Source organism: Idiotropiscis lumnitzeri, chromosome 13 (assembly GCF_059441095.1).
Source record: "Idiotropiscis lumnitzeri isolate Australia: NSW breed Sydney's pygmy pipehorse chromosome 13, RoL_Ilum_1.0, whole genome shotgun sequence".
Classification (NCBI taxonomy): Eukaryota; Metazoa; Chordata; class Actinopteri; order Syngnathiformes; family Syngnathidae; genus Idiotropiscis; species Idiotropiscis lumnitzeri.
Window position 1 is genome coordinate 21,035,029 of NC_142403.1, and position 12,638 is coordinate 21,047,666.

Consider the following 12,638-nt stretch of genomic DNA (forward strand, 5'->3'; position numbering starts at 1 on the left):
GGAAAAAGAAAGTAGTTTGTGAAGCTCGCCTGCGCCCGAGGCGATGTAGCAACATTCAAAAGATCTTTTGGCAGCCTCGATCGTGACAGGCGTCTGAACAAAAAGAAGAGGCGAAATGCCAAGAACTCGCCCGGCCGTCCTTGCTTGAAACAATCAACCGGTTCGGAATGTGGGAGGAGCACGAGCAGGCGTTGAAAACACGACTTCATTTATTATTTCAACTAACGTTGTCAAATGTTGCCCACTCGGCATCCATTGCGGGCCTGATCGTCCGCGAAGGGGCCGGGGGGGGGCGGTCCCCCCCCCCAACTGTGACCCCTGTCATCACATTTGCTTTCTTGTGGTCAAACCTTTTCCCCCCGATACAATTCATCTTCATTTACGTGCCGGTTGCCTCGCAGCAGCAGGTAGCATTCTTTACAACGTTCGATTGCGTCACTTTATGAGCAGCCCCACCCAGGAAAAAAAGCAAGGTCGCAAGGACATTTGCAATTGCAGAGTTGCTGAAAAGACGCGAACCACCAGAAAATGAGACGTGTGGTGCCGATAAAAGGCGGGCAAAAAAAAAAAAAGTGAAGGCAGGATTCGGCCAAATGCAAAAGCGCCAAATCTCGCGTGGTGTTGTGAGCAGCCAGCCCAGAAACGACAAAGGTCCGAGCAGCAACATTGTGACAGAACATCGACAAGTTCTGTCGGCCTCATGCAATCCAAAGCGGGACTTTTTCATTCAGCAATTTTTCATTCAAAGGCGATGCGACAAACGTCCTCGCAGGAGCCAACTTCACTTTTTTTTGGTTCAAGGCAGACAGAATATTTTACATTGCATGATGACGAAGTGACATGCGTTTCGAATATTTATTCTCTTGGTCAATTAAAAATAAAACGTATTATTATTCAGGATACTTTGAGGAGGAGCTGCATAATGACGAGGCGGCGCTGGATTTTGGCTTTTTTCTGGGGCATCCTCGCATGCCGTAACGCATCATCAAACAAAAGTCGTCCTTTTCTTTTTTTTATATTCTCAAGTTTATTTTTGGTCTTTTAAATCTTTGCTTTTTAAATTATTCATCAATCATGTTCCTCTTCCTCAAATATCCTTCATAAAAAAAGACTCATTTTCTGACTAAAGTGTTTTTTATTTTCATTTTATTGCCACGCCTGAAAAAACACTCATTAAAATGTAATGAAAAAAAAAAAAAGAAAAATCAACTCAAGAATCTTCAAACGCTTTGAGTTCCTGCATGTGCGTCTGGAGGCGTTTGCTGCAGAAATGTCGCGTCCCTTCCAAATTCCTGCCGAGGTTCTACTCGGACACCCCGAAAGCCAAAAAGAAAATCTCCACTGACCTGGTGTGACGGTAGACATGTTGCAGCAGTCCTCCTCTTCCTCTTCTTCTTCTTCTTGTTGGCGAGGTGTCAGATGAATGATTAGTCAAGAAGAGTTTGACCGCGCCGATGACATCTGACGTTGCACGTGCGCGCATGCTCACCAATCAGGTGTCGGCGCTGAAAGTTCAAACGAAGAAAAAAAAAAGTCCGCGACGGCAGTTCAACTTGCTTGTTTGGCAACAAATGGGAAGACGCGTCGAAGGTTGACTTTATCACAAGACCACTTTATTACTTTACGAGACGCGTTTATGAGAGGACACATTTACAAAAATTTCCATGCGGGTCACAGCTTCGGCGGTCCCATCAGTCGCCAGCCCTCCATCTTGGACACTTTGCCAAAGAAGGCCAGCACACCCAGACCCAAACATGCCGACGTGCCGGTTGCTGCGCTGTGGGCTGTGTGTGCGCGCACACACACACACACACACACACACCAAAAGAGGAGAAAACATGTCAGCAAGAATTCACAACAAGTTGAGACCAACTTCAGATTGAACCTGCAAATGAAAATGAAATTGAGATGCCAGCCCGTCACAATAAAGTCACGTCATCCCCGTTTGGAAATTCCAATTAGAGTCCGTTTTTTACATTTAATTTGGAGTTTTCTTTTGAGAAATTTACTCTTAATTCGTTTTCAAGACAGCTTTGTTAGTTTTTTCAAAAATCAGTTTTCATTTTCTTTCTGTGTGCAGGATTCGAAAAACGTGCAGAGCGAGACACTTGACTCTTTTTTTTTTTTTTGCCCGTCAGTCCCACGCCCTCCGGCCTCGATCGTATTCCTAAAAATTGTTGGCTTGAACGCACGCCGCCGCCTCATGTCTCTTCATGCACAAAGAGTTGGTAGCGCCTCAAAAACGCATCACACGCACCAGGGACGATTTGCGGGCTCGACGCAAATCCAACCTTTTTTTTTTTAAATTGTCGGCAAACTTCTCGCCGGCTCACAGACGCATCCTTGGCATACCAGTCTCGAGCCAGAGAGAAGTTTGGAGGTGCTGATACGGACGCCGGCGTCATAGCCGTTTTTCGTCCAGGGTAAAAGTTGCGATAAGAAATGTTTTTGGAGCAGGCTGGCAACCGCTGCCGGCAGCCTTGAAAGACGTTTCGCCACCGACGCGGTCGCTACTTACTGCGGGCGCCCAGGAAGATGCCGGAAGCGCAGCCGCCCACAAAGTAGTTGAGCGGATCATCCGGAGTCTCCCGGGCCTGAGCGCTGAGACACGTGGCCATGCCGAAGATGGCGCCCATGGCGGCTGGTGAGACACGCAAGGAAAAGCCACACGGCATCAATCGGTGCGCTCACACTTCACGCGTGTGGAGCAAAAGCAGACAACGCACAAATGCATTTGAGAACGGGCCAACGGTACTTCAAAGAGAAGCAAAAAAAAGTAGCGTTTGGAAATGCGAAGTCGCTGTTCAGGAGCGCTCGTGCGGCTGTTGCGCAATCAGCGAGTCAATGACACGCATGACCGACGAGCGTTGTCTGGCGGACGAGCATCCTTCTGCAGCATCTCAAACGTCTTGGTGTGCCGATCGGCGTCTTGCTACCGAAAGCAAACAAATTCTTGCCAACATTTTCAGACTTTCTGCACTCGCGCGTCGCGCATAAACGCATTTCGCACATGAAGCTTTCCGGTTGAATGCACAACTGGCAACAGGGTGGACGTCCAGTTCCTCGCTGGCATTAGAAGGAAGAAAAAGAATAAATGGACGACTTATTTGTACTACGCGTGAATATTCCGCGCTCTGCGGTTCAGTAAAAGACGACTGCACCGATGGCAAGAATGGCATTTCTGCGGCTGTGCTGTAACCATGGTAACGCGCAAGCACAAACGGTGAGCGAACCTACCCATGGTAACGGTGACGTTTCCGACCCGCTGCACAGCTTCCAACGGCGTGTCAGGCTGATAGGCGACCAGGTGATAGGCCGTGCCCACCAGACCTGAGAAAAGACAACAAAGTGTCGCTTAACCCTTCGCACGCAAAGGAAACGCATGACAATACGTTATTTCCCTCCTTTGAACGTGTTGAATGACTTTGTCTACTTTTTTTTTGTAATAATTGCAAAATATCGTTAGCTATTTCATCCATTGCATGTAATTTAACTCATTAATGAAGAATAGAAATAATAAAATATATATAAATATTCATGCCCACATAGGAATGAACAGTTAAGGATAACAAACATCTTATTCGTGAGATGAATTCCTTTCACACCACCGCCAACGAAAGAGAATTATTAATGACATGAAGTCCTATTTTTTTTAACCACGAAATATTCGGAATTTGCTCTGTGTGGGAAAGCAAAAAGGTTGGCAAAGACGGTTGGGATCCGTTTTGAGGGTGGCTACAAATGTCTAGTAATTGCACTGTAAATATATAGGGATGAATAATTGTTAGGGATGTTTCTATCAAAACAAGCCTGAACAAATGAATCAACCAGCCAAGTTTGTCTGTCATTTACGCGCGGGGCAGCCCTCGAACTCCGAGGCGAAGCCAGCGTGTTCGACTGCACACATGGTTTTTATTTGCATCAGCATAAGCAATTTGAATATGCGATACAGAATGGGAAACTTGACATTTGACTCCATCACACTCTTCCAGCCTATTCTAATGGTTTCAGATTACAAGACATCTTTTGGTGTATGGTGTATTTTCACAAGGCCTGACACATACAAGTTATCTCTCTGGCCATGACGATATTGTTGCTTTAGAGGTACCAAGCCTTGTGCTGATTACTGTTTTCAACCTCCACTGATAACCACGCGATGCAGAAAAAGAAAACGGGAGAGAAAGTCCGCCTCATTTGAGATCTTGACTGCTTGACTGAAATCTTTTGGACGTGTACGGCAAAAATCAAAGAGACAGCAGCAGCAACGTAATGGTAGAAGCAAGATGAACTTCTGCCGTTGAAAAAGTTGGTGAGTTAACGCAAACTAATTAAATAACTAAAACCAAAATTCATCAAATGTTTTCATTCGCAAAATAAAACAAAATCGACATCTTACATTTGTAAAACTTAACTGTAATAAAAGTTTTAAAAAAAGAAACAATTATCATGTTTGCAGATTAATACTATACTTGAGTTTTCGGGGTTGATTTTAATTAAAAAATTATTTTTTTTCTCTATTTATCTATTTCTATACATGCATAGAAGGCCAGTCATGTATTACTTTATTACACAATTCCTGATCATTTTATTCATAGTCATTCAAGTACTCCATATACAAAAAGGAAAATAAAACTATGAATTCCAATTAAATCGAAACTAAAACGAATAATTATTTTATTATAAAAAAAATTGCAGTTTTAAACAAATTAAACAACAAAAGTCAAAACGAAATAAAAAGTAGAATGAAAAATAAATGTTAACTCTGATCACTTTTATTTTAGTAACATATTTTTTTACCTGTACTTTATTCTTCATAATTACATTGAGTGCTTTTATAGCTACTTTGAGTTCCATTAATCAATTACGCCAATAAACATTTCGCTGTTTTTTAGCGACGTGCCAAGATCATTCAGTGCTTAGCATTAGCTCCAAGAACGGAACGAAACTTGGCGGCGTTGGCTTCGCAGCAACTTTTAACATGTGGAGCGTTGAACGCAAACTGTTAGCACTGTCCAATAATCACCCAAAGTGGTGGCCAGCTTGGTTGTTATCCATGTTTTCTGCACGCAGTCGGTGCCGTCCGGAACGTCCCAGTAGCCCATCGCTCCACTCCGAAGATTGCTAGCAAGGACAAGCTCGCCAAATATCGCGAGACTTCGTAGAAAAACGGAAACGGCGTGCAGAGCATTACCGCCACCTACTGGCTATTGCGCGGAAAAATTCACTTTTTTTTCCCCAGACGATCCACGGCCGTGAAAAAGTTCAAGTGAAACATAGGCTGTGCCATACACCCACACCGTATACTGGACTAAATACATAGATAAAACCTATAGCTATAAATCACCACCCAAAAAAACAAAACAGGAAAACTGAAATGGTAAAAAACAGTTAAACGCCTCAGCGGCATAAGTGAGTACTCGAATACCCAGACATTTTCATTCGCCACATCTTTAAATGTTTGATTAGAAACAAAACTCGGCATTTACTTTAATGTATCTTTAAATTGTTCAGATTCAGTACCTAAGCCATTTTGATTGTGTTTTATATATATATATATATATAATCCAATCATTTTACTACCAATGACCAAATGTACGCGTATTTCGTTTTTGAGCTGCTTCTCACCGGGATGTGGGCATTCTGGAGCCTATCCCTGCCATCTTTGGGCAGTAGGCGGGGTACACCCTGAATTGGTTGCCAGCCAATCACAGGGCACACAGACAACCAACCGTTCACACCTTGGGACAATTTAGTGTTCTATTTAGCTACTGTGCATGGTTTTGAATGTGGGAGGAAACCGAGTACATGGGGAAAACAGGAAGGCCGGAGCACCGAAACAAATCCTCAACCTCTATACTGTACCGAGCTAACCAGTTGGTGCCGTCATGTTTATTTCAATAAATCGGGTAAGAAAAAAAATGAGGTGAAGTCAGGAAACACAATGACAGAATTGTTTTTTTTTTCTTTCTTTTTTTAAGTGTACTTAAATGGGCACATGCACGCACATAAAATACACAAGAAGTCAGAAAGCAAGGTCCACAAAGAGAACTGGTGATATAAAATGCACACGTTTCAAACAATTTCTAATCTGAACAATCTCTTTATTTCTTCTTGTTCCAGAATTGGCTGTACTTGTCCACCTTGAAGTCGTCCTCAAAGTGGACTGTGGTTTCTTTTACTGTCTTCTTGACTTCGCGCTTCTTCTGACGACTCCGGCGCTGCTCCTCTGACAACGTTGACAGATCTACTGGCATCTGGCAGACAGACAAAAATAAAGACGCATTCAATGAGAAGACTAACATGTGGACGCAAGATAAACTGGTCTATGTCACCATGAGGATGCGTCTTGGTTCTTTGTATCGAATGTTGACGGTGGAGCCATCCGGCCGCACCAGCATCACAGGGTACATGCGTTCGTATTTCTGTCGACTGCAGCGCACCACCGACGTCCTGTTGGAGTTGAGGCGAGCGGGCAAAGTGTGCGCGACGGACGTCGGCCTCAAAATACACCTGAAAATGACGTCACAATCAGAACAACACAGTCAGTCATTCAATCACATGGAAATCGAATTAACACAATTCAGAATCAGAAATCCCTTTATTGTCATTGTACTCAAGTGTGCAACGAGATTAGAAAAAACAATAGCAGGGACCCTGTAAAGTGATTGTCAATATTAAAAAATATCTTAGAGGAAAAAAAGGTAAATAGTTTCTTCGTTTTTAAGCCATTTTCCGTAGTGTATATCGATGAAACGTCAAATTATGTACGGTAATTAAACTAAATGTGTTTCAGCAAGTGGATGTGTTTAATTGTTAAAGAAAAGTTTGATAATAATTATGTGTCGCAGGGAGGTCAACATGAAATCCAAACAAACAGAATAATTAACATGAGTGCTCCACAATAGTTAATGCAAAGCCTCACAAGAAAAGAAAAGTGCGTTGACATTATGCAGGCTGGTTTGTGTGCTTCAAACCGGAGTGAAGAAATAAATGAATACAATTTTAGACAAAGTCCCTTCGTCTTGCTGACTTTGAAGTGAACCTTGCTATCCAACCATTTAAAAAATTAAACAGAATATAAAAGTCATCTTACCAGGAGAACAAGCGATGTGTGTTGTTTATCAATGACATGCTTGTGACCGTCTCAAACGCGGATTTAGAAGGACGCGAAGAAAACCCGGAAGTCAAGCCGCTAACCCGGAAGTCAAGTCCATATAAACAATGCCGTTTACTCCCCGTCGGGAGGAGTGAAATCACCGGCGGCCATTTTACGTTGCCAATCTCTAAATTTGCTTTACTTGAATACAGTAATCCGTCGTTTTCGCGGTTAATGGGGACTGGAAAACCGTGAAGCATGGGTTGCCTTTTTTCATTCTTATTTTTTAAGCTAAGTTGTTTGGATAATGGATGCATTTTTTATTTTTATTTTGGGAGGGATCTACACCTCTATTACGTCGTTGCGCTGCGTTTTGAATTTATTTTCTGTTTCTACGAGCAACAGGTCACCAACGTAGTTGACCGACTACACGGGAAAAAAAGAAAGAAAAAACTAAACAACATCAATAACGACGAAAAAGATAGATTAAAGCCCTGATAACCGCCATGCTTACATGGCTGCCATGTTGACAGGGGCGAGTTTCGCATTTTACGCAAAGCATGCACATCGTAAATTGGTGCTAGATTGTTAAATTCAATTGATTTTTAATTAAGATTACCTTTTTGACTATGCCAAGACGTGTGTTATAAACCGAGAAGATTTGAACAAAGGAAATAAATATTTCTGACAGTCAAAGTTATTCCCGGTTCTTTTGCAGTCATTGAACGAGCACGAGCGTATGCGGCACAAAGAACCGGTATCTTTATTCTTTCGGTTTTCTTGTCCATTTAAAATGCATGCAGCCAATTGGCGACCTCGCCCCTACCTTCGGAGCGTCGCCCTACACACGCACACACACAGCTCGAAACTGACTGTCGTATCTACGGGTTCCTATTGGCCTTTTTCTTTTTTTTTTTTTTACATCCGTCATGTGACCGGCAAATCTTCTGGGAACGTCTTCCTTGTGGTGAGTTCAAGCGTGTCTCTCGTTTAGAAACGCCAATAAACTACAAATTAATGCTTACGGATACGACTTTGTATGATATGATTTGTTTATTGACCCGAATTTTTGTGTGACTACGGTGGTTTCTATCTGATGCGTTTACGGACCCGAGCCGCGTCCGCCAAAATTGACGTTGTGTCACCTCAAGTATTTATATTTGTTTTCCTTTGTACGAGTTTGTTTTCTAGATAGACTTGACTTGTTTTAAGTGTTAGATATTCAAATGTATTAATGCTTTGTCTTGAATGTGTTTGTTCCTATGCGCGCGCGTGTGCGTGTGCGCGCGTGTAGTATGTTGTAGTGCAGGTATGTGGCTCCCGCAGCTGCTGTTGCTGCTGCTGCTGCTGGCTGACATCTCAGGTGAATGATTTTCCCATTGGAAAGTTTGCGTAGAAACTAGTTTGTGACAGGCCGGCATCTCTCTGTGACGCAGAGTCTCAAGTGTTGCTGTCTGTCCCGGAGGAGGTGACGCTGCAAGAACGCACCAGTGGCAACCTGAGCATCACTTCCAGGTCAGCACCTCATTCACGCAAGTGGACACAAACCTGAAAGTACAGGACTGTATATATATATGTAGATTGCCACTTATCCGTCTCTTGTTTGTTGAAAGCGTTTCACGGTTTCCTCAGCTTTTTGGATTCAAGGTGAGGCATCTTCGACAAACAAGTCAAGTCTAAGTTTACCGACATAATCATTTTGTCATTCCTGATGTAATGGTCTACGTAGTTCACTAACAAGTCCACAAAAAATAAACGTCGTATTGTGATTAGAGAGGAGGGAATGAGTGACTGGAAACCCAACGAGCCTGCCCAGGGTCCAAGCAGGCTCGTGGGAAGAGAGAGCATAATAATAATAAAAAAAAACTAACGGTTGTGACAATCACGTGAATGCCAATTTGGAGTGATTGCCACGTACCGGTTTCCAGCGTGGCGCCGCAGCGGCCGCTGGTCATCCATCTGAACGTCACCAGCAGCTCCAAAAGCAACTCGTCACAGATCATCAGCATGCCCGAACAGGTAAGGCCTCGACCCGCACGCTCCCAAAAGTCCGCTAGCCACAATCCCACACCGCCACTGTGGTTTAGGTGACGCTGCGCGCCGCCGCCACGTCGGTCACGTTCTCCGTGACGGCGCACACGGCCGGGCAGGTGACCACGTACGTGCTGTGCAACGCCACAGACGGCTGCGGGTGAGTGACGGACGTCGCCGCGGTCGTGGCGTCGTCTCACGCCATGTCGTGCGTCTCTGCAGCCCGGCGCCACGTCTGCACTTCATGGTGGTCCACAGTAACGCGGTGGCGGTGCTCAGCGAGCTCATCGGCTGGCTCTACTTCCTGGCGTGGTCCGTGTCCTTCTACCTGCAAGCCTGGGAGAACTGCCGCCGCAAAAGGTGCCTCGGACTGCAAGCGCTGTGGCTCGCCGTGTCACGTGGCGAGTCTCGCGTGCCACATTACCTGCTGAGTGCGACACATGACACGCCCACTTACATGACGTGAGACTCACAATGACGCATGATGTGACAACCAATCGGTACGACGCGCCATGTGACATGATGCGACCGCGTGACACGCCAGCCTCTCGTCGCGTGGCGTTGAGACGCCGTGACGCGACAACTCTCATATCATGACACGCCATGTGAGACGCAACTCGTCACATGACTTGCAGCATTTCACATGCTACGCGGCATACCATGTCACACGCCTCATGGCACCCCACGTGTCACGTGTCACATGGCACAAAAGCTTGTCAAGTGCCTGGTCTCGTGTGATTCAGCACACCTTGTGAAACGTGACGTGAGGCGCCGCGTGACACATGTTGCGACACATGTTGCGACACATGTTGCGACACATGATGGGCCACGCCACGTGTGGCGCCGCGCCAACTTTGACCTGCTGTCCTTCCAGCGTGGTGGGCCTGAACTTTGACTTCCTGGCACTCAACCTGACCGGCTTCTTCGCGTACAGCGTCTTCAACATCGGCCTCTTCTGGGTGACGCCCATCAAGGTGACGCCTTTGCCCGCCTGTCGCGCGTCACGTGACCTAGGGTGCTCCGTCACACGCCACTTCCTTTTCCCCCAGGAGGAGTTCTTGAAGAAGAATCCGAACGGCATCAACCCCGTCAAGGCCAACGACGTCTTCTTCAGCCTGCACGCCTTCCTGCTGTGTCTCGTCCACATCGGCCAGGCGGCCGTCTACGAGGTCGCCGCTCGCCTTTTCGCCAGCTTTATTCTAGTTTGGGATTTGGAATTCCAGTTGGTTTTAGTTTTGCGGTTCTTGACTGGATGCTGCGTCAAATGCAAAGTTGGATAAGATGCCGAGACTGACGTTACGGTTGCAGTGTTGTTGTGCGAACGCGCGTCTGTTTTTTTGTCCGGGTTCAGCACAGGTACTTATTTTGTGTGAACTGGTTTCCGTGTAAAAGACAAACCCGACAAGATGGCTCTGATGCGTCTGTCGTGAAAGATTTTTTTCGTCGTGTAGCGAGGAGGCCAGAAGGTGTCGTGGACGGCGCGCGTCTTGTTGCTGATTGGTTGGTCGTTCGCGGGCGTCACCTTGTTCCTGGCCATCTTCCGCCGCCTCAGCTGGTTGGACTACTTCTACTACTTCTCCTACATCAAGCTGGCCGTCACGCTGGTCAAGTATGTGCCGCAGGTCCGTCCGTCTTCCTCATCAGCGTTTCATGAGACAAATTGCGCTCGTAAATGCCAGTCAGTGCTTGCTGAGCCGCCACGTTTTTTATTGTGGTCGTGACTCGCCGTTCCCTCAGGCCTTCATGAACTACCAGCGAAAGAGCACGGACGGCTGGAGCATCGGCATGGTGCTGCTCGACTTCAGCGGCGGCCTGCTCAGCATCTCGCAGATGCTTTTGGATTCCTACAACAACGGTAACGCGCCTTCGCCTTGGCGACGATTTGTTGAATGGCTCGTGTGTCGGGCACGTCTTGTGAAAATGCCCGAACGGTGACCCGGGTTCGATCATCCCGACTTGCGTTTCTTGTGTCCAGACGAGTGGCGCCTGATCTTTGGAGACCCCACCAAGTTCGGCCTGGGTCTCTTCTCGGTGGTCTTCGACGTGCTCTTCATCTTTCAACATTACTGCTTGTACCGCTCGAACTACCGCATGATGGACTGAAGCGCTACCTCATCACGTCGGTGCACTGCAACGCCCAAAGGCGTTTAAAAAAAAAAAAACCGTGTTCGCACGTTGAGAGTTCACTGTTCCAGCTCCGGTGTGACTGAGCGACATTTGTGGCCAAGGACATTCTGAAACGAAAATCATTCATGAAGATTGATGGATTGTTAAACATTTTAAATAATATTATTAAAACTCTTTAATCTACATTTTTTTTTCTCTAAAAATAATTTGAGCATTTTCTCCCCCAATTAAATGGTTTCTTGTCTCCCCAAAAAATTTTCAGCCTTCAAATAATTCCAATATTTTTTCGAAAAATAAGTCTTTTCTTGTCTTTTTTTTTTAAATCTAGAAAGAAGTTCATTTTTTTCTATAAATAATACATACTTTAAAAATGACTTTTTTCTATCAAATGTTTTTACTTGACAACTATTCACTTGGAAAATATTACTTGTTCCTGGAATAAATAGGCTTTTTTTTCTGAAAAAAAAATGCTACTTTTACGAAGAAGAAAAAAAGTGTTATTTTTGTCTTTAAAAATAAAAAAGCATCAACACTGCCCTTTCTTTAAAAGAGTCTTAACGACAGAAGTTAAGGCCTCACATCCGAAATGTAGACGATCACTTTTCAAGCTTTTTTTTTTTTGTAAGGCCTCACATCTGAAATGTAGACGATCACTTTTCAAGCTTTTTTTTTTTGGTGCCAGGTGTGAAATGTGGAAACGTGGCTGCTCTAGCCGCTCGCAGAGGATATTTAGGAGATGGGAATTGTTTCATTTTGTGATGCCTTGAAATGCAAACAAGTTCGTCCTGGGCCGGTAAAATTGGATGGATGATTTTTTTTTTTTTCATTTCCTGACTGCCAAACAGGACGCGGCGGTTTGTGATGATTTCAGAAAGACAATTCTCTCTGGTTGTAAACACAAGTCTGCACTCTAAAAGCAGTTTGGGTCAAACATCATCCAAAGTGGCTCAAAAAGAGACAAAATTTGTTTTATCAGAAAGTTGCGAGTTTGACGCAAATAAAGTTTGGTTTGGTTCAACATGCGGACCTTTTCTTTGTCAATTCCACAATGTAAAGTGCGCCATTTCCCTTCGTCTTTTCCATGTCCTAAGCATGCCTTCTTTCCGCCGTGCTGACTTTTGTTTCATTTGAACCATCCTGACCTCGACATAAGCGACGCGTTGCAAAATATTGCCAAACATCAAATGGACTGTTGAACAGATCATGACAATCCGAAGAGTTCCTAAGCACGTTCAAACGGAATCATGTCTTGCTCCTCGAAGAACATTCCGCTGTGGGCGCTTTCGAGACGACGAAGACGCAACCTTTCAAGGACGGCCCAAAAATCCTTTCGAGTTTCTGTCATTGGTGAGCTTCAAACTGCGACAGCTCATTGAATGGTCAA

General features: G+C 44.9%; 3 protein-coding genes and 1 long non-coding RNA gene across 6 annotated transcripts; 2 read left to right on the top strand and 2 right to left on the bottom strand.

Moving 5' to 3' along the window:
* Window positions 1-1,591: 1,591 nt before the first annotated feature.
* ndufa11 (NADH:ubiquinone oxidoreductase subunit A11) lies at window positions 1,592-5,180 on the bottom strand. The gene is made up of 4 exons (XM_088312799.1): window positions 5,024-5,180; window positions 3,238-3,330; window positions 2,519-2,641; window positions 1,592-1,784 (listed from the first exon to the last, which is right to left on the bottom strand). Exons 1-4 carry the CDS (start codon window positions 5,100-5,102, stop codon window positions 1,672-1,674), a joined length of 408 nt encoding a protein of 135 aa, XP_088168925.1. The 5' UTR covers window positions 5,103-5,180; the 3' UTR covers window positions 1,592-1,671.
* Window positions 4,178-6,477, top strand: LOC148325079 (uncharacterized). Its single transcript, XR_015846288.1, has 2 exons — window positions 4,178-4,309; window positions 6,121-6,477. It is a non-coding gene; the product is annotated as an uncharacterized LOC148325079 (long non-coding RNA).
* Window positions 5,855-7,229, bottom strand: mrpl55 (mitochondrial ribosomal protein L55). Its single transcript, XM_088312797.1, has 3 exons — window positions 7,094-7,229; window positions 6,333-6,510; window positions 5,855-6,254 (listed from the first exon to the last, which is right to left on the bottom strand). The coding sequence occupies exons 1-3, from the start codon at window positions 7,129-7,131 to the stop codon at window positions 6,102-6,104; spliced, it is 369 nt and encodes a 122-aa protein (XP_088168923.1). The 5' UTR covers window positions 7,132-7,229; the 3' UTR covers window positions 5,855-6,101.
* Window positions 7,230-7,623: 394 nt separating this feature from the next.
* On the top strand, window positions 7,624-12,272 carry ctns (cystinosin, lysosomal cystine transporter). 3 transcript variants are annotated; one of them, XR_015846287.1, is made up of 12 exons: window positions 7,624-8,063; window positions 8,391-8,459; window positions 8,533-8,611; window positions 9,001-9,115; window positions 9,184-9,287; window positions 9,350-9,487; window positions 10,002-10,101; window positions 10,177-10,296; window positions 10,579-10,749; window positions 10,865-10,982; window positions 11,103-11,826; window positions 11,881-12,272. XR_015846287.1 is itself a non-coding variant. In XM_088312794.1 (11 exons), the coding sequence occupies exons 2-11, from the start codon at window positions 8,408-8,410 to the stop codon at window positions 11,228-11,230; spliced, it is 1,125 nt and encodes a 374-aa protein (XP_088168920.1). In that variant the 5' UTR covers window positions 7,624-8,063; window positions 8,391-8,407; the 3' UTR covers window positions 11,231-12,272. The 3 variants fall into 3 exon arrangements, 2 of the variants coding, with proteins under 2 accessions (XP_088168920.1, XP_088168921.1); XM_088312794.1 differs by having other exon boundaries at window positions 11,103-12,272; XM_088312795.1 differs by having other exon boundaries at window positions 7,677-8,063; window positions 9,025-9,115; window positions 11,103-12,272.
* Window positions 12,273-12,638: the final 366 nt, after the last annotated feature.